Source organism: Phyllopteryx taeniolatus, chromosome 11 (assembly GCF_024500385.1).
Source record: "Phyllopteryx taeniolatus isolate TA_2022b chromosome 11, UOR_Ptae_1.2, whole genome shotgun sequence".
Taxonomy (NCBI): Eukaryota; Metazoa; Chordata; class Actinopteri; order Syngnathiformes; family Syngnathidae; genus Phyllopteryx; species Phyllopteryx taeniolatus.
The window spans coordinates 9,874,377-9,894,694 of NC_084512.1; the positions used below are offsets into that span (position 1 = coordinate 9,874,377).

Sequence of the window (20,318 nt, forward strand, 5' to 3'; positions counted from 1 at the left end):
CTTGAGTATTTATGTGAAGAAGGATCAATACTTTTACTCCGTTACAATGATCGACATGCCATTCGCTACTTTAATTTACTCATTCTTGCGTGTGCGTGTTTAGTTTTAGACTCCATCTTCGACTTCCGCATAGGGCGCCCGTCGCGCCAATCAAACAGGATCACTAATGTTATTTCACTCCAATTCACCAATCAGACGACACAAGGCAGTCACATGACTGCGCACGTAGCCTTCGCGAGCCAATCAAAATGACTTATTTTGGGGGGGAAAAACAGCCACGCGACCGTGTTTATTTTACAGACTCCAAAAAACAACAGCTTTATCATGCAGCTCTTAAATTGTGACTGCCCAAACTTGGATATTTCAGCCCACTTCTAACTTGAGAAAACACCTTGCGGTAAGTTGCAGATGTCTCTATTGTTGTTTTGGCAGTGGATATGGCAACATTAGCCCTATCCCTATGGTGTCGCACAAGGACACGCAATCAATGTCTGTTTAGCAAGCAGCTTCTTCATGAAGTCATTTCAGCGAATAAAGCAAATAATGTTTCTGTAGGGCCCAATGTACAACCCCAATTTCAATGAAGTTGAGACATTGTGTTAAACATAAATAAAAACAGAATACAATGATTTGCAACTCATGTTCAACCTATATACACTGAATAGACTACAAAGACAAGATATTTAATGTTCAAACTGATAAACTTTATTGTTTTTTACAAATAATCATTAACTTAGAATGTTATGGCTGCAACACGTTCCAAAAAAGCTGGGACAGGGTCATGTTTACCACTGTGTTAAATCACCTTTTCTTTTAACAACATTCAATAAACGTTTGGAAAGTGAGGACACTAATTGTTGAAGCTTTGTAGGTGGAATTCTTTCCCATTCTTGCTTTATGTACAGCTTCAGCTGTTCAACAGTCCGGGGTCTCCGTTGTCGTATTTTACGCTTCATAATGCACCACACATTTTCAATGGGAGACAGGTCTGGACTGCAGGCAGGCCAGTCTAGTACCCGCACTCTTTTACTATGAAGCCACGCTGTTGTACCACGTGCAGAATGTGGTTTGGCATTGTCTTGCTGAAATAAGCATGGGCGTCCATGAAAAAGACGTTGCTTGGAGGGCAGCATATGTTTCTCCAAAACCTGTATGTACTTTTCAGCATTAATGCTGCCTTCACAGATGTGTAAGTTACCCATGCCATTGGCACTAACACAGCACAGATGCTGGCTTTTGAACTTTGCGTCCATAACAGTCCGGATGGTTCTTTTCCTCTATGGCCCGGAGACACGACGTCCACAATTTCCCAAAACAATTTGAAATGTGGACTCATCGGACCACAGAACACTTTTCCACTTTTCATCGGTCCATCTTAGATGAGCTTGGGCCCAGAGAAGCCGGTGGTGTTTCTGGGTGTTGTTGATAAATGGCTTTTGCTTTGCATAGTAGCGTTTCAAGTTGCACTTACGGATGTAGCGCCGAACTGTATTTACTGACATTGGTTTTCTGAAGTGTTCCGGAGCCCATGCGGTGATATCCTTTACACATTGATGTCGGTTTTTTATGCAGTGCCGCCTGAGGGATCGAAGGTCACGGGCATTCAATGTTGGTTTTCGGCCTTGCCGCTTACATGCAGTGATTTCCCCAGATTCTCTGAACTTTTGATGATATTATGGCCCGTAGATGATGACATCCCTAAATTCCTTGCAATTGTACGTTTTTATTTATGTTTAACACAATGTCCCAACTTCATTGGAATTTGGGTTGTATGTGTTGTTGGTTTTTGGGCAGTTAAAAATTTAACTGGTGGCAGGTGTGTGTCGACTCCCATATATTATTATTTTTTTAGTTGATGTTCATGCTCTGATTTAAAAAAAATTTTTTTAAATTGAAGTTACTCACAAGTTACTCTTTACTTGAGTAGTTTTTTCATTGAGTACTTTCTTACTCTTAGGCAAATAAATATTTGGATGACTACTTTTTACTTTTACTTGAGTCATATTCTAATGTAACAGTACTCTTACTTGAGTACAATATTTGGGTACGCTACCCACCTCTGGTAATAACAATATTATAATATAAAACACAATGAATCAGAGTAATAGCGCGACATCTTAATTAAGAAACAATAATGTGGTTTTGCAGAAAAAAAAAATATTCAAAAATAAAATTCAAAGATAACAATCAGCATTATATTTTAGCATGGCAAATATTTCACTTAAAACACATTCACTGCCATTGACGGCTTTAGAAGTCAACTATCCATGTTAACTTGGAAGGCTGGCAGTGAATGAGTTTTAAAAAGCTTTTCTACTGTTACCAATATAGTATATTGCCAATGCTATTTATTTAGACTAGCTGTGGCAAACCTTACATGGTGGTGGTTTAAGACATTTGCTTAGAACTGTACTTAGGGAGAGCGGTATTCATCAAGCCAGTAGAGTTCAAGAGATGTTCGATGTAGAACTTAACCCTGATTAAACTGTCAGACAGCCTGGCATCACTTTGGCAGCACTGTTGCTTTGGCAGCAGCTCAGGAATAAGATGCAGAGATCTTTTCCTATTGTCATATAGTCCAGCCTTAATACTGGATTACTGTAAACTCAGCTGGCTGGTAGTAACATTTTCATACCATTAAATGACTCACTGTCTGAATGGATCCGGTCGAGTTTCCTGGGGATACTTGTGGCTATCGGTCTAAAGCGTTGATTACATTTGTAGATACAAACATCTTTATACATACTTCACCTAGTTTCAACTATAGCTAAAGGGACACTTCAGTAATAGTTTCATTACAAATTCAAAATATCACACTAGGCATTTTATGTAATATTTATGTAATTGACGGTAAAACAAGCTGGAGGAGTTCCAAAAAGCTGAAAATCTACCCAGAATTAATCTTTTAGCAGAACACTTTCATGTCAAGAGACTGTTTGGCCATGTGTTGAAGAGATTACAACACAGATTAACAAACTACATTTATGGCAAACTGAATTTAGATGTTAACAGCATCTTATATAAATCCACATTTTGAAATACAAAAGAGCAACAACAACTTTAGGTTAGCCAGATTTCCAAAATGTCCCTGTCCTTTTAGTTCATACCTTTTATTTTTCTCTTACCTCAAGTACTTTGCCTGTGATGAATTGATGACACGCCTCACACTGCACTCCAAAATGAATCTGGTAGTCCTTCTCACAGTACGGTGCACCATCCCTAAATGGAGGAAGTCAGGGTTGAACATCAGGAACACTGTTTTTACCAACAGCAGCTACAAATACAGGAATATAAATAAATATCAAGCCAAGTTTACGGAAAACAGTACAGTTCAGTTCAGTTCAGCTTGCCATTGTACAATTTAAACTGTATGGCAGCTACAGTTGTGGTGTACCTTCTCTCATCAGGAATGCCATATTAATGATTCATTTGGATCATTATTTTCCATGGTGTTATGATTATACAACAACAGCAACAACAAACAACAACAACATGTATCTTCAATCACTTTTAAAAATAATAATTTATAAATATTGATTTTATTTGGGATGTTCTCTCATCCATATTGGGTCAAAATTATACATACAGGTTAAAATATATACACCTCCATTAATAATAATTGTACTTAATATTGGGTTAATTAGCAAGTTTAACCGCGACCAGATGCTTTGTAGCCATCAACAAGCTTTTGGCATATTTCGGGCTCAATATTTGACACTTTCTTGGCAGAAATGCCTGTAGTAGAATTCAATTAAATTGTTTGGTTTCCTGACATGTTTCCTGTCTTTTAAACATTCTGCAAATATTCAATAGGGTTAAGGTCGCCTGCTTTATCCATTAAAAAAAACAAACAACAGTTTCAATGTGTGTTTAGGATCCTTGTCCTAAGGGACACTCAACTGTGTCGAACTTTGTGTCAGCAATTACTGTTGATGTGAGGTGAATTTAGAGCTTGTCCTCCATTGTTCCAACCACTTTGTGCAGTGCACCAGTTAAAGACTGGCAGCAAAAAAGCCTCGGAGGATGACAGGTTGCACAATGTTCTTAGGTTTAAAAGCCTCACCTTGACTCCTCCATCTAATAAACACTTTGTCATTGTGGCCAAATGGCCAAATCTTTGTCTCGTCTAACCATAAGGCTTTTGTCCAGAAGCTACAGTATGTGGCTTGTTCATGTGGGCAGCTTTAAATTTCAGTCGAGCTTGAAGGTGTCCTGTATGTATAATTTGTCTTTGTGTAGATTTATTATGGGGGAGGGGAACAAACCTAAACTTGTGAACAAAATCCTTGTTTTTAATGATCATTGAAGATTTACATTGTATAATCATTCCCCCGTGGAATGGCTCATAACATGAAAAACCACCAAATGAATGCTATTCTTGTTCACGATGCTTGTATGTAGACAAGGATAGGTAGATCTACCACAAATAGAGTATACATTCTCTTGTGCTTACGGGGCAATAGTCTCCCATTGGTGCCCAAGTCTGTATTTTACGCGCCTGGCTTGCGTGTTTTCAAGGTACGCCTACCATAATGAATTCCGCTATATGATGTTTCACCTTCCCGGGGTGCTAGACTTACTACAGTCTTTGGAGCATGTAAAAGGAAACACACTAAAGTCTTTGACAAAATACACGCAAGGCCAGATATGAGAGGGAGCGCCCACATTTTAGGGTTACTCCACACAAAGCGCACAAATGGCCAGAAAGCGTGCAAATGATAGAATTCAGTGGACGGCAGAATGGGCGCAGAGAGAAAAGCTCGGAGCTACGCGCCTTTTCTGACTTAAGCATATTGGAGAATATAGCCCACTGTAATTAGTGTGATATCATAACAGTGCAACAAAGTGTAGCCCACCAAGGTACTAAACAAAAAAAGACACACACCACAAAAAAAAAAAAAAAAAAAAAAACAGTAACGGAGGATATACATCCTTTGTGTTATTCTTTGTTGAAATATTGCAATGCTAAGTTACAGAATGCAATGTGTAGTGCCAAAAAGTAGTATGGCACAAATCAGTTATTTTGGTTACTTTAGATGATAAAAATGCCAACATTTCTAAACAAAATCGAACCAATGTGCATCCTAGAAACGGGGCTGAAGTTACTTACTTGCTGATGTACTCTCCGGTTAGCACTTTACCGCAGGCCTTACACTTGAAGCAGCCGAGATGCCACTGTTTGTCCAATGCTAGGAGAGCCTGTCCATTCTTAATATCTCGTCCGCATCCTGCACAATCTAAAGAAACAAAAGATGCATTGGCTGAGAAAGCTACTGTCAACGTTACATACATATGAAAATACATTTGTCTGGAAATAAGAGTGGACTAAATTAATTTTCACTTCAATGAAATAATACCCTGAACCATGATGACGGCACGCAAAGTGAGAGCCGAGACACAAGATGGTGTCAATAAGGAGGTTCTGTCGGTTGTCTCTATCATGCACATCGTTTTAGCCGTTGCTTTAAAAACTACATCCATTATTGAAGAAGGATGGAGACTCTCTAAATAGTGAGAGACGTTCGTTTGAGTAATGAACGCCAAACTCCAGTCATCTCTTGTTTAATGAATAGAGGATGAAAGCGAGGCAGAGCCCTCTGCAACCACAGGGGATGTAACGACGTAAGGCATAACGAGGTTGCGGCGATGACGTGAGGAGAATAAGCATGTCTTATTCATAGGTGACCTTAGCTGAAAGCCCTTTAAATGCCAGCAGAGATATATATATATGTGTGTGTGTAAGAGGGGAGTCCTGCTGTGGTTGGAGATGGTTAGGACTGATGCAGCCTTTTGGACTAGGAGTATAAGTGGGCCTGTCATTCCCTCGACCCACTTACATGTGTGGGGCTGGGCATACTTCCTTGGCTATGGGGAAATCTGTGTTCTGGTTTCCTTGTGGTACTATACAGTCTTTGCATGTTTTTTTTTTTTTTTGCACCAGTATGGGGCATGTGGCGTTACCCTGACACAACACATCAGCAACCACTGTGAACCAATTATTAGTCTCAGTTGGACTCACCAGTGTTTGCTGAGCCAGTGTTTTTGGCCAATTACACCACTTTATGTTTCATATTTTCACTGTGTCAGGCTACGAGGGGTGGTGCGTGGTCTGTATAGTTAATTAATGTGTGACTAGTTCAAAACTTAACGTTTTGAAGACAAAGTGTCTTGTTTTTGGTTCCAAACATGCCCTGACGTCTGATCCTAAGCTATGTCTTTCTGTGCAAAGGGTTGCGATAGAACAGGTTAGAAAAGGCAAACCTTTGGGAGTTATGGTCAATGAAACATTATCTTGGTCTTCTCACATTATTGATGTCTAAAATGAGTCGCAACATCTCCAATATTAGGAGAAGCAGCTATTTGCTTAATAAAACAACTGTCAAATTATGAATTCAATATTTAGTCTTGTCTCATTTGACTTCTTTCCAACAGTTTGGTCCAGTGAAAACAAGAACCTGCAAAGCGCCAAATCCCTCTGAAGAGAGCACCTCGACTTGCCCTCTGCTGTTCTATTAGAAGCAGTGTAGAAGGTATGCATGCCAGACTGTCTTGAGATGATAACGGAGGATAGACTGGCATGCAGTCCTCTGTGTTTTTAAGAAATATCCATACTTCAGGTAAACCCGGCTTTTTGTTTTTACAGCAGGTACCAAATACAGAAAGGCATAGCTATCACACCAGACAGGCCCTAGATAATCACTTGATTCTGCCTATGCCCAGAACTAATGCACTGAGAAGAGCAATGTACAGAACGGTTTCATACTGGAACCATCTTCCCCCATTTTTAATTGCGATGGTTAAAACACCAAGCTTTAAAAGGACACTGAAAAGCCGGTAAATGGAAAAGAAATAATGATTGATGCCATATAACCTTGTAAACAGATGGGTTTTGTGATAAAATGTTGATCTACTTGAATGGACCAAGAAATGGCAGTAGTACATCGTGCTATTAGGATGTGAGATGATTTTTTTCAAAATTTTATTTCAGTTGGCATTTAGTTTCATTTTACTCATATTTTTAAGATGGGGATGTTTAGGTGAAAGATTGGACTCATTTTGATTTTGATTTTGGAAAAATATTATTGTTTTACTTGTTTGGAACGTCTGTGAGGGATCCCAGGAAGAATAGTCTCCACTATGGTGAAAACTTACCGGGATTCCATTTTGAACAATAAACAATATCTGTCCTTGAATAAATACTGTAGTTACAGTATTTGAACAAACGATTAGAGGTGGTGTCGGTCACAGATACACATTCATATGCACAGAAATGGTTATTTTTCCCTTTCATAATTTTTTTTTGCCATCATCCATAACTTTATATGTAGACAGAAGACAATGGATGCACAGTATGTATCAACATTTATAATTAGAATTAATAGTTTGTAAATGTATTGGCTGCTGCCCGTGAGTGACTTCCCTTAAATACCACTGTGTAAAAGACGATCCCTTCCTATGCATTAACCTTAGAAAAAAACTACTTACTGCTGGTGCCCAGGATGTCTTTTGGTCCTGGAGACATAGGCTCAACACAGTACTGACAGAGACAGTCCTTCCCGTTGAAGGTCACCCTGTCTCCAGCAGGGAACGGCCGTCTAGAAGGGGGATGACTTCAATTACCAGTATACTGTATAATCAGCATGACGTGAGCCGACACCCTATGGTTAAATTTTACTGAGCACGGGGGCTCAGAGGTTCTCTGCTTTTGGTCAGAATAGACCAAGAGTGTACTGACATAAATGGTACCTCCTTGCACCTTCTAATATTATTTAATAGGAAATGTTTTTATAAACGCACTAAGCATCAGATGAATTCACATGCTATTCTGTTGATTAAAATCCAAAATATGATCAATTTGAAGCTTACTTGCAGACTGTGCAAACAAAGCAGGCAGGGTGATAGGTCTTGCCCAGTGCAGTGACCACTTCCCCCTCCACAAAGTCCCCGCATCCATTGCAGCGAGTACCGTGCATGCGTTGGTAGTCCACTGTGCACAGATAATCTCCATTCTTCATGAAGAAGCCGCCCTGGGCCAGGTCACATCCGCACGCTGAACAGAGCACACACAGGGGCATGGGTCGTTTATTGGTCAGCGCACAGCACGCGAAACATCCAGTCAGAGCGCTTTGTCAAGACTTACTAGTATCTTCAATGTTAATGGCAATGCAAGGGCCGTTCATTTTTATTGCAGTGCAACAATTGTACGAGTGTCCAGCTCAGGAAATGGCCTTGATCTGCCTCAGAAGATAACTTGCTTTAAATATTTCACACTAAGCAGTTACTTCTGTCTATTCAATTATGACCTTGTCATTTACACAAACAGGATGGCAGAACAAAGACTTTATTCATTAAAGAACATTAGTGGGGTTGGTATAATATCGATGTAACGCTGGGTTATGATTATTTTATCTTGTTTGAAGAGACCTAGTTTTTGTAATGTATTTTTTTAATGACAGATGTCACTTGATAAACATAAATAAGAACTATATAAATCCATCAACTGTACTTAAACATCTTGCGCACTTCAAATTCTATGACGAGCTCGTATGTGTAGTAATACAGATAAATACTGTACACTTTTCACATGATCCTCACTGCTATAATAAGTACAATCGCCACACCTTTAGACACACATCTACAATATGACATCAAACAAAGAAGCGCACTGAATATTATGACTATACAAATATAAAAATGCTCATTTTTGACACACTGTCAGAGATGAATTAATTTAATAATGTTTAAAGTATCAATATGGTTACAGTCTCATTAGAATATACGGTAGGTGTTCCTCATGGTGTGGCCAGTCAATATTCCTACAGTATATTTTTGTCATGGTGTAGCTATGTGTATTTTCTGTATTGTGGTACATAAGATAGCCATATAAGAGAGTACTACGTACTGGCTATATTGTGTGAAGTCACCCTAGGTTAGCTTGGTTCAAGTCCCCCTACTGACAAAAATGTAAAATAGCAACTAGTTCTTTGAGACATGCTAGTCTGCTTGCTGGCTACTGCAAGGTGCTGTCAACCCCACCGCATCGCTGTGTTCCCCCACTCAAGTGGTGCAGCACGGTTTGCGTGTCACTTTCACTCTGAATCTTGCTTGTGTGTGTGTGTTATCTGGTTCTCCATGTTATGTGCAACACAAAATATATAGCAGAGTGTAAGGCGAATTTTCCCTTGAGGGATCCTAATAATATATATATATATATATTTAGAATATTTAAACACATAATGATGACATGATTGTGTGACTCGCAATTCCAGCCCCACAGCATGTGACTTGTGTATTAAAAGGCTTTTGGAAATGCCACAGAAAGGGCGCAAAATATTGTGATGTTTGAGATAACTTGCTCTAATCATTGTTATGCAATGAGCCATGCTAAATCCTGTGGATGAATGAGAGCGAGTCAGGGAAAGGCTAAGATTTAATTGCATTAGGACTCAGGGATGACGAGATTAACTTGTAAACTAACTGTTTTGAGAGCAACCCTGATATTGAGATTTAGTGGCCGTTGTAAGGGTGACAATCATTTTGTATGAAAATACAGTATATCACATTATTGCATGAATATTTTTAAAAAGTGAAAAGGGTCATCGTCACCTTATTTACAAGTGATAGTAGGGAATTATTCATGTAAATTTTTCAGATTCTATTCCCCTAAAATAAATGCATGCTTATAGTCGCTGAATGATGTGTAAGTAACAACGCCTATAATACTTTAAAGATGAGTATACATAATAATAGGGCAATACAAATTGAGAAACAGAACTCGTGACTAGGACTACTATCTCCATTGAGTACAAACAGATCCATCCCCACTAAGGCATGTACATCCACTTGCTGAGGACAGAAATAGGTGTTAATCTAAGCATTTGCTTAGTTAGAGTTTGTTATTCCAGGTAGCTGTCGATAGCTGTGACAGTGCGCCGGTCACAGATTAACCACAAAAGGTTTTACTACGCCATGTTGAGCCTTTAAGAAGGAGACAGTTAGGCCAGCCGAGGGCACTGAAGGAGTTTTCGTGCCAGAAAATCATCACTAATGGGGTTAAACACTGAAGCCAGACTGGAGTGAAGAAGAACCACATCTATTTAAGTCAGAGTTAGGTGAGAATTTGGACGGCTCCCTATACAACACAGTCAGATGTAATAATGAAGTATTACTTTTTTTAATGCTTATGCATAAACCTTACATGACACAATCAAACAGGTGTGTTTCACTAGGCAGAATGCACGCAGTGAAAAGAGACAAGCGTCCTACTATGGGGAAAGAGTCAAATTAGCCACGCATTGAAAAATATTGCACCTTCGCTGCCAATTTTCACACAACTCCCACGTCTTTGTCCCTTATTCAGTAAAAACGGCTCAGATAACCTTATATTTTAGAATAGGAAGATAGACTCAGTGAAAATAGTGTGGAGATACAGCCCATAATTCACAGCCCCAACCACCGGGCCACGGAACAGTACCGGGCCGCACAGATACGTAGACTAATTATTATTAGATATTTTTTTTATATAAATATATATCATTGTTTTTTTCTTTTTTTTAGCAGAAAGGGATATGGGGCTTGAGAACCCCGTTGCCTGCCAGACGGCCTGCCTCACAGACTGAGAGTAAGAGAAAATATGATTGCTGTGAATGCCAAATGCCAGCTTAGATGGTGTGAAAAAAAGGCTCATTACTCACATTACCAAGATACTGTATTTTGGACAACTTTGAGCTTCCAACTTTTAGGAAGGCCCTTTTGAACATCCAGCATGACCGTGCCCCTGTGCACAAAACATTGTCTATAAAAAATAAAAAACATGGTAGAATGCTTTTGGTGTGTAAGAGCCTGAAGGAGATGACCTCAGACTCATCAAATGCATTGGTATGAACTGAGACAGACCCTCTCACATCTGACCTCATATAAAAGAGTGAAAGTCGTTAAAACTACATAGATGGGACGAACCATGTTTTCTTCCATTTTCGCTTCTCCTAGATCGAATGCATCATAATACTTTTTGTCAAAATACTGTGTTAAAGTTGAAAATATATTATGAAAAGTTTGAAAATTTAGGACAGAACAAGAAAAATCATTTAGTGTTATTTAATGTGCACATTTAATGTACAGTATGTACTGGGTTAGACCTTGAGGTCTGTGTGTTACTATACCTTTACAGGTGAAGCACTTTAGGTGGAAGTGCTTGTTCTGCACCCGCAGGACCTCACCCTTGCATGGCTGCCCGCACTTATAGCACTGGATCAGGGGCTTCGCTGTGGAGTCGTGGTGCGTGTCCTGCGCATGAGCCACTGCAAAGAGAAGATACATTAGCATTACTAATGGGCTCGAAATGATGACGATGACTCATCCCAGTTGCTTGGTGAGTGTCTGCAGTTTCATTGCTCTTCTTCTCATTGTTGTTTTTAGTACATACATTGGATAGAAACACTACTGTTTAAATGCCAGGTTTCTGTGATATTAAAAAATATAGACTGAGATAAATAATTTCAAAAACATTTCTACCATTAATGTACACTATATTCTGTACAACTCTATAATAAGTTTTTTTTAATTATGCAAAGCAAAATTTTTAACCTTGGTTTCAAAGCTTTGTAACACCACACTTGAAACATGTGAGGAAATATGTTCTGATCCTGTGAAACCAAGGTTGAACATTTTGGCCATAATTCCAAAAGGTGTGTTTGGTGGCAACACAACGCTGCTCATCACCAAAAGAAGACAATACTGTACATACAGGGAAGCATGCCTTGAGGCTTTTCCTAAGAAGCAACAAAAAAAATGTCTGGAAATGTCTACTAGAACAACTGAACTTTATTAGGCATTCATCAGAGGGATTTTAAATGATGTGTGCTGACTCTCATTGAACTTTTGTTTGAATGATGTTGGTTAATTCTGAACATAGCCACATCCCCAGTTGCATGAGGGTGTGCACACTGGTGCAACCACACTATGTCAGTTGTTTATTTTTTTATTAAAGATTTAAATTTTCTTTCAATTGAGTTGTTCAGTTTATATGTCACATTAATGGTGGAAAACGTTTTGAAATGATTTACCTTGGTTGATCACAAAAAAAGGCATTCAAACAGGGGTGTGTAAACCTTTCATGTCAACTATATATTCTATATGATCAATACATCTAGAATCTGTGAATTGTTAAAAGTAGAACATTACACGAACCGTTGTGAGCCTGTTGCTGGAAAACAATTAGCAGGTCAGCACAACCTAGTGTGTGCGCAACACAGTTCACACTTCATCGACTAAGCCAAGAAAAGCAGTGAATGGCAGGGTAAAAGGTTATTGATAATGATTCAGAGAGAACTTTCAAGTCTTTCAGATTTTTTTTTTTCTAATGACTCTTGAAAAGTTCAGTTTGGTTGTTTGAGAGCGTGTCAAATATTTGACAGTGTGCAGATCCTGGCACTCCGCTCAGATAAGAATACAACAGGCTTCCTGTGAAGATAGCAAGTGGATGAATAAACTGAAGGAACAGAATGTTCACATAATTTTCTTCCGTGAAGTTTATTGACAGACAGTCGAAAAAGACAGAAGACATTACAGTGTTCCCTTGCTATATCGCAGTTAACCCACTACAAAATTCAGTGCATTACAATTTTTTTTTGCTCATATTCATATAATGCCTAATTCACCATATCATGGGATTTTGAGTGAATTCTGTAATTCTTTTGTGGTAAATAAACACCTTCTAGCCTAAAACATGAAAACTTAAAAAAAATAAAATAAACTACATAAAAATTCATTAAAACCTTAAAAGGCATAAAATGTACATAGTGTACAGGACTACTGTGCATTACTGTATGTTTAAGAGTTTAAAAGGTGTTTAAGAGTATCGAAAGTGTTTATAAGAGTATGGTCGAGGTTTATATATATGTGGTAGATTAATAAGAGTCTGAGGAGGTTCATACAGCTTTAAAATATCTATAACTCATTAGAATATATATATATATGTGTGTGGGCAACATCAATAATTTGTCTTCTTTTTAGGAAATGGAAGATTAAACAGTAACAGTTTGAAGAGAGAGAATGATGATGCTCCAGAAAGAATACCAATGGCATTTGTGATTGCTTTGGCTCTATCTGAAGAGCCCATGAGAGGCTGTTTAAATGCTGTTGGATTTTTTTCTTTTTTTCATCACACATAGTGTAAATATTCCCATTTCAAATGACTTAACACGTTTGGCGTTCTTCCACGTGCATGTCGCTACTATGGTGGCTGTCAGTCAGAAGCTAAGCTGCACTGTATTAGTTTACGGACTAGCCATGTAGCGCGAGTGTGAGATAGTTACAGTTCGTGTCCGTTACTTAACATGTTCCGAGTGGGAACCCCAATAATCGTCACATCATATTAAAGTACAGTATATAATTGTAGTACAGTATATAATTGTATCATTATACTTTTTATGATAGATAACTCATTTCAAACAGAAGTCAAGGTAAAATTGTGACAAGCCTTTGTGGGCCACATAAAGTTACGTGGAGGACCCGATCCAGCCCGTGAGCCTTGAGTTTTACAGTAGTGCTGAATAGGGACAGCAGTATTTTCTTTATAAAAAATTAAAACAAAAAGATAGGGGAACCTGACGTAGACATTGATGCAACGTATTGCACAGGATGTAAGAACCTTTCAGTGCCGCTGCCGAGCACACAGTATCAACTTTTCTGACAATAGTAGATTATACACCCAGTACCAGTCACTCTACTCCCTCTTCCTATGACTGTTTTCAAGCCAGTTGGAGCTCTCTCTTTTCTTTTCTTTTCAGTGACTCATTAGTCTGTAAAGGTAAAAGCACATCCATCCATCCATTTTCCATCCCGCTTACAGTATCCTCACTATAGGCAAAGCATAATCGTAGAAAACTATTGCACGATGGCGAAACTATTACACTTTCACTGTTGCAACAGTTTTGCAATAATCAGGATAAGGGTAAAAGACTTCTAGATTTCAACAGTCTTTGATAAATCCTCAAGGGCAAATACTAGGGATGTTCGATTCCACTTTATTTCAGACCGATACCAGTACTCGTGAGTACTCACCCATACTAGTACTTTTGTTTCATCAAATTTCAACTCATAAAATGACAGATAATTGTGAAAAAAGACCTTTCATTCTGTCACATGATGACTGCACCAATGTGTCATACCACTGCAGTGTAGCACCAACGACTGATGAGGAGGACTCCCCCCCCCCCCTATATCTGTGGCTGGTATTGGGAGCATTCATGAGTAACCAATACCTTGAAATAAGTATCGGCCTAGCAAATATAAATAATTACAACTGATATAACAGAATATCAACCCTACAAAGCTTCCTTGTTGTGAAGAAAATGGCAAAGAGGATAAAGAGAAGAGAGGTGGGCACTTGTCCTTTGATGCAATTACACTCAGCAGGAGAATGAGTCATCTATGGGTGAACCAAACACTGAAGTCTCAGCAGTTGTGAGTGTGACATTGCACCTCCAAACAAAGCCATGGGTCATCTGGGTTAGTGAGAACTGCAAAAACGTAACACAGTTTAAGCCTCTTTAACCTTCACCAAATTGTAACTGAAATGTAAAAAAAATTCAGCATAAACCAGTGATAGACTGTATTAATATTGTAATAAATATTTTAGGTTTAAGAGAAGTGATTTCCTGCTATTCCACAAATGTAAATACTGTACACTGAATTACCTTTTTAGCCTGCCTAAAGAAGCATGTGTTTTTTGTATTTTCTGGTTTTATTCTAAAAAAAGAAGAAAAAAAAGAGACTAGAAAGACAATTACAGCAGGGCAACATGGAGCATCATTCACAAGCAACATATCGATGACAAGTTGACAACTACTACGAAGTACAGCAGTGACAACCTAACATGGAAAAGTCATTGCTAACATTACAAACAGTGTAAGATTCCAAGATCAAAACTGAGGTTTGTATGAGAGAGACTGCCGAGTTTTTCTGTCTCAATGCGGCCTGCTTGCTCCACTGCAAATTGCTGTGTTGCTGCAGCAAAGGGAACGAAGAGGCGGAGAGAGACTCTGTGACAAAATAAAGCTTAGACAGGCACGCTACACCACGTTATTAAAATTTTAAAACACAAAAAGGGCTTCAACTAAAAGCGGATTGGGACATGTATGCGTTTTGACACAAACTCAATTAGTAATTTGCAGTTTTACCAGAATGTATGATATATAACACTATAAATAAATAGAAATATGGTAAACAGGGATCTCGTTTGATGTGCATCCCACATCTGAGACACACAAGAACTAGCGGGGACGCATGAAACATATTCATTTTGTGCCTGTAGATGCGTGGTGTGTGTGTGTGAAGAGCTTCCACACTCTGCGAATCAAAAGTACGAATCCTGTCTTGGTGCTGGCCAATCGGACGCAGAGTAGGGCGGGTTATTGTTCGATAAATACAATGGACAGAGCAGTTTTTTCTGGACTTCATAAATTTTCATTGTTGTGGTAACACCTGCTGCGCCGTTCACGACGCCGCAAGCTGCTGGCAGAACGGCATTTCCTTTGTAGATGCACACAACTGGGACAAAGGGAAAGTTAACTGTTTATCGCATTTGCTAGCCTGCGAGCTAACGAGCTAGCAAGCTAAGGGCTGGCGCTAAAAAATTCACTCGACCGCGACAACATCATTAAAACGCCAGCGCTCGGAGTTTTGCGTGTTCCCCACATAACACACACGAGAACATTAACTGTTTATAAACCATAACCACAGCGACACACATCAATATTCAGCCAGTAATTGACTCCAGGCAACTAATTTTCAGCGTCATTTGATTGACAGGTAAAGGTCTCACACCACCGTCCATCAGCTCGAGGGTGGGCCTTATTTTAGATTTTATTTATCGTTTATTTAACCAGGTAAAAGCTTATTGGGGGGAAAAAAATATCGTTTTCAAAAGCCAAGTGGCAGCAGAAATTATATGGCATCTGATATGAAAAGAGTGACAAAGCCCAAATGCTTTCAACTACATGCATGGTGTTTTCTTTTCATTCATTCAAATTTGGCAGGCTTCAAGACATTTCTTGGGCCTCTTTAGTTGGTTAATGGCTCTATACCTATGTGCCAAATGGTTGACATTTGCTTAAGTACAATTTTTGTGAACAGAGGCTGAGTCTGATTTATTTATATTTTATTTATCTAAAAATATTTTTTTATTTATTGTTCTACATTAGCCGGCACGGTGAGTGAAAGTCAGTGTGAATGGTTGTTTGTTTCTATGTGCCCTGCGATTGGCTGGCGACCGGTTCAGGGTGTACCCCGCCTCCCGCCCGAAGATAGCTGGGATAGGCGCCAGCAGCCCACGACCCTAGTGAGGATAAGCGGTAAAGAAAATGGATGGATGGATGTTTTACATTACTATGCCAGTGTGCAATGTTCTTTAGAAGTGAAAGTTAATTGCTCTTAAAAAGGATGTACTTGAATTATTATGTTCTATCATATCATTATATCAGTGACATGAAAAAAAAAAAAACATTAACGATACTATCGTTTATCGTGATAGCTTTTGGGAAAATATATCGTCCTAAAAAATTTTGTCTCATGGCAGGCTGAAACAATATATTGAGAGAGCAAGAGCAATGGATAACCGAAAAAAATATTTTACACATTGCAGAAATAAAAATCTGCAATATAGCGGGACCGCAAAGCAACACCAGTCATATAGTGGAGGATTACATGTATCTTTACTCCGTGATGGTAAATTGCTGTGGCTCATTGTTGCAGGGCTGGGACTCATTGTTTCCAGACGTGCATCCTAGGACTCACAAAGTTTCAAGTGTAAAATGATCTATGGGTAAATGTAGCAAACTCAGTCCAGAACAACTCATACTCAAATATACAGTACCACAGAAAAAATATTCAGATTTGCCCACACATTCCCGAAACTTGGTTAGAAGTGCTGACTCTGCTGACTCTGTGTGTTTAGGCTCATGTCAGTCATGTTATCCCTCTGTGAAGAAGCAGGACAAATCACAATGAACACACATGCACGACCATGGTGCTGAGAAAGCAAAAACCAGCAGAGCGTCCTGAAGCATGGAGATGAGGCATTAGAGGCGGGGTTTCTCTCCTCAGCCCTCAAGCCCTTCCACCCATCACTCATAAAAGCAGAGCATCGCTGTGTCGACAATAACAAAAGGATGACAGTCTGAGGGGAAATGAGGAAAGCCTTCAGTCCCCTGAGTGCTGATTCTCGTGCAACATGTGCTCATACCTTCTTGGTAAATGACAATATTGGCAGTGATAGTGCCTTAATTTACACCTTTAAACTCATCCGAATGTAAAATCATAGTAGCAGGTTGGAAATACACCAGGGAAAAGGGAAATCAGACAAGCGAGGGAAGCGCTGATAAAATATTCATTTGCTTATTGCCTTTGCTACTCTAAGTTATACAGTCTCTCCAGCAGAGATAGACAACATCCCCAAAGGAGTGTGCGAATATTGGTAAGAACACCAAACAAAGAGGTTGCATCCAACACAATAGGGACCCAGATGTCACTGTTATGCTCAACCACTGCAGTGGCTAGCTAGCCCTTGACCTTATTTTAAAAATGCATTCTGTTTGACACCTTAGATTTTCCCCACCAAATAAAAAAGTGGTCTCAGATGTTCTTATACATTTATTGCGAACCAACCAAACCCTTTTCCCTCTCAAAAAAATGTCATAACTTGAAGGGAACTGAGTAGTGTGCACATACAGTGTTTGTATAATGTGCAGACCTCCATCTAATTTGAGTGAGCACTAAATGTGCACCCCTAAAAACGTGGGTGTCCAAAGTGCATCGCATATTCTAAAAATAAAAATATGAAACATGGCTTGCAGCAGACAAAGGGGGATTAGAAAATCCCAGTAGGTATAATCATAGCCATACTCAAGGGTTACAGCTAGGTCATTATAGAACTGGGGCATAGCCAGAACTCTATTACGGGTGATGATGTTTTCACATCCCTTTCTGGACACATCAATGCCAGCAACATTCCAGAGGATAAAAATTCCAGAGACTCAACGGTCAAGTTCGTACTGACTAGTGTGCTCTCCAGCCAATACCTTGGCTTTGGATGGCCTGAGATGGGAATATTGGATTTCCTTCCAGCAAGGGGGAATAGAAAGTCTCCAACCTGCACTGTGCATCAGCAGGAAGTTAAACAAATATGAGATGGGGTATTCAGTTATACGAAAGGAATGTCTTGTCCTTAGAGTTAACCTTTGCACAAGTGGGGGGGGGGGAATCAGAATTTCTAGCTTGAGTTTGTATCATTGGGATAGATAGCTATTGCATGACTCTTCCTTAGAACCAATAGTCTGTAGTCTTTATACTGCTTTTACACAGACCAGTAAATATTACCACAGAAGTAATAAATACCTAATCATGCGGGTTCTGTTTTGTGTCCATCATTTTGTGATTGAGCTGTAACATCACTATCAGCTTTTTGAATGAGCTGAATGCCTCACGTACAACATTCTATTGTTCCTTTCAACCTCTGTGAAGTCAAAATAAAATTAAAAAAAAGCAAAGATTCCAAGTAGGGTTAGTAGCAAGGTTAGTGCAGTCACTACTTGGAGTTGAGTATGTGAGCATTCATTACATTACTCAGTTTAGACGATCTCGGTATACATATTTAGTTAAACAACCACGTGCTACAAAAGAATACACACAGTACAAATGAACTACAGTACACAGCAAAAATTGGAGTGTTAAAATTTCAGTGATGACATTTTTGGGAGTAGAGTTTACCTCCCACAGTTTAATTCTAACATTTCGGGAGTTAAATAGTGCCCAGAGTAGGGGTTAATTCACAGAGTTAGACACACAGTGTTAGGTTAACTCTGCAGACAGTTAATTAATTAAGCGCCGCCTTCGCACCTGCACGTCTCCAGCTCGAGAAAGACGAGTCAGCTTCATTTTCCTCCTCCTGTATTTTCACATGATAAGTGAAATTAAGTTCTCTCTCTCTCTCATTTGTCCATCAACTCCCAGAGGAGCATAGAGCATTGACAACTTTTCTCCATCCAGCTCGGCTTTGGCCTATGCTCTCCCCCTTTCTTCCATTGATACCGTGTCTCTTCAGCTCTGCCTCGGTGTCCCGCCTCCAGCTGCTTTTGGGCCTTTCTCTCTTCCGCTTTCCCTGGGGGTTCCATGTCATGGCCTGGCGTATGATGGCATCTGCTGATTTATGTAAGGTGTGGCCAATCCATCCCCACTTCCATCTCCGGATCTGACTCTCTGCTGGCTCCCTCTCTGCCACAGTTCCTTGTTTCTGATTTTGTCCGACCACCTGATTCGGAAGATGCACCTCAGACAGCTGTTAATGAATGTCTGGATCTTTTGCAACATATTTTTTTCGTCATTCTCCATGTCTCTGAACCATAAAGTTTGCTGTTATTTAAAAATATCCTTTACTCAAAATACAACATTGTAAACAAGTATATTTTTATATGTTCCGAACTGTGAAAGCAATGTCTGTGTTTGCTAAATAAAAGAAAGGTATTCAAATATTGAAAAAAATGTGTTTTAAATATTAACTCAATGGGTAACACAATTCAAAGTGTCAACTGTTTGCACTAAAAATTAGATGTGCATATCAAATTTGCAGTGTACGTGAAATTTCAAATTAAAATAATAAACTATGTACATAGTATTTAAACAGGAGGTAATCAATCAGGGGTTGGTCAATATAAGTTCTACAGTATACATACATACTGTTCATAAGATATTCTTCCCACAGTTGTGGTTACTTCTAATACTCGCCTCATATTTATAGGTCTGTGAGGGCCTATAATGACACCATTCATTGCCAATGCATGGTCAGATGTAGATGTGTGTCTATGGGGGAGGGTGTGCAGAGCTCTTTATCACAGAGCCATAACAAGAAGCTCTTAACCCTCACTGCCATGAATATGTATGCCAGCCCTCCTCTCTGCCCCGCTACCAGCACCCCAAACAAAGCACTTCAAACACATGCGTAAAATGTGGGGGTGACCGTATCAGACTCCACCAGACCCCCCGAACTACTCCCCAGGGACCTGGGTTTGGAATAATGATTTACCACGATGCAAAGCATTTGTTGTGCAGCGAGTACCAAACAATTTGCAGATAGACACTTAGATGGACTTCCAGTTCACTGGCCCTATCTGTAATGAGACAATGGTTGGTTGATGAACCACAAAACCACTACGCTTGTATATGTGGAAATGATAAAAGCTTTTGGACCCAGAATCACAGTCCATTATGTCTCCACATTCCACGGTCTTATTTCCTGTTACAATAAGACCAATGACGGCAGA

The 20,318-nt window shown here is 39.3% G+C and overlaps 1 protein-coding gene across 11 annotated transcripts in view; it reads right to left on the minus strand.

The window, feature by feature from the left end:
* LOC133486157 (actin-binding LIM protein 1-like) overlaps positions 1-20,318 on the minus strand; it is a 57,544-nt gene that overhangs the window by 15,853 nt on the left and 21,373 nt on the right. For all 11 annotated transcript variants that reach the window (XR_009790940.1, XR_009790941.1, XM_061790916.1 and 8 more), the window contains exons 2-6: positions 11,163-11,300; positions 7,867-8,050; positions 7,486-7,595; positions 5,111-5,237; positions 3,126-3,219 (exon numbers count right to left, since the gene is read on the minus strand). Coding sequence is in view for 9 of the 11 variants with exons in the window: in XM_061790916.1 (XP_061646900.1) it covers positions 3,126-3,219; positions 5,111-5,237; positions 7,486-7,595; positions 7,867-8,050; positions 11,163-11,300 (653 nt within the window). In the remaining 2 variants the exon portion in view is untranslated. The remainder of the gene's footprint in view (positions 1-3,125; positions 3,220-5,110; positions 5,238-7,485; positions 7,596-7,866; positions 8,051-11,162; positions 11,301-20,318) is intronic.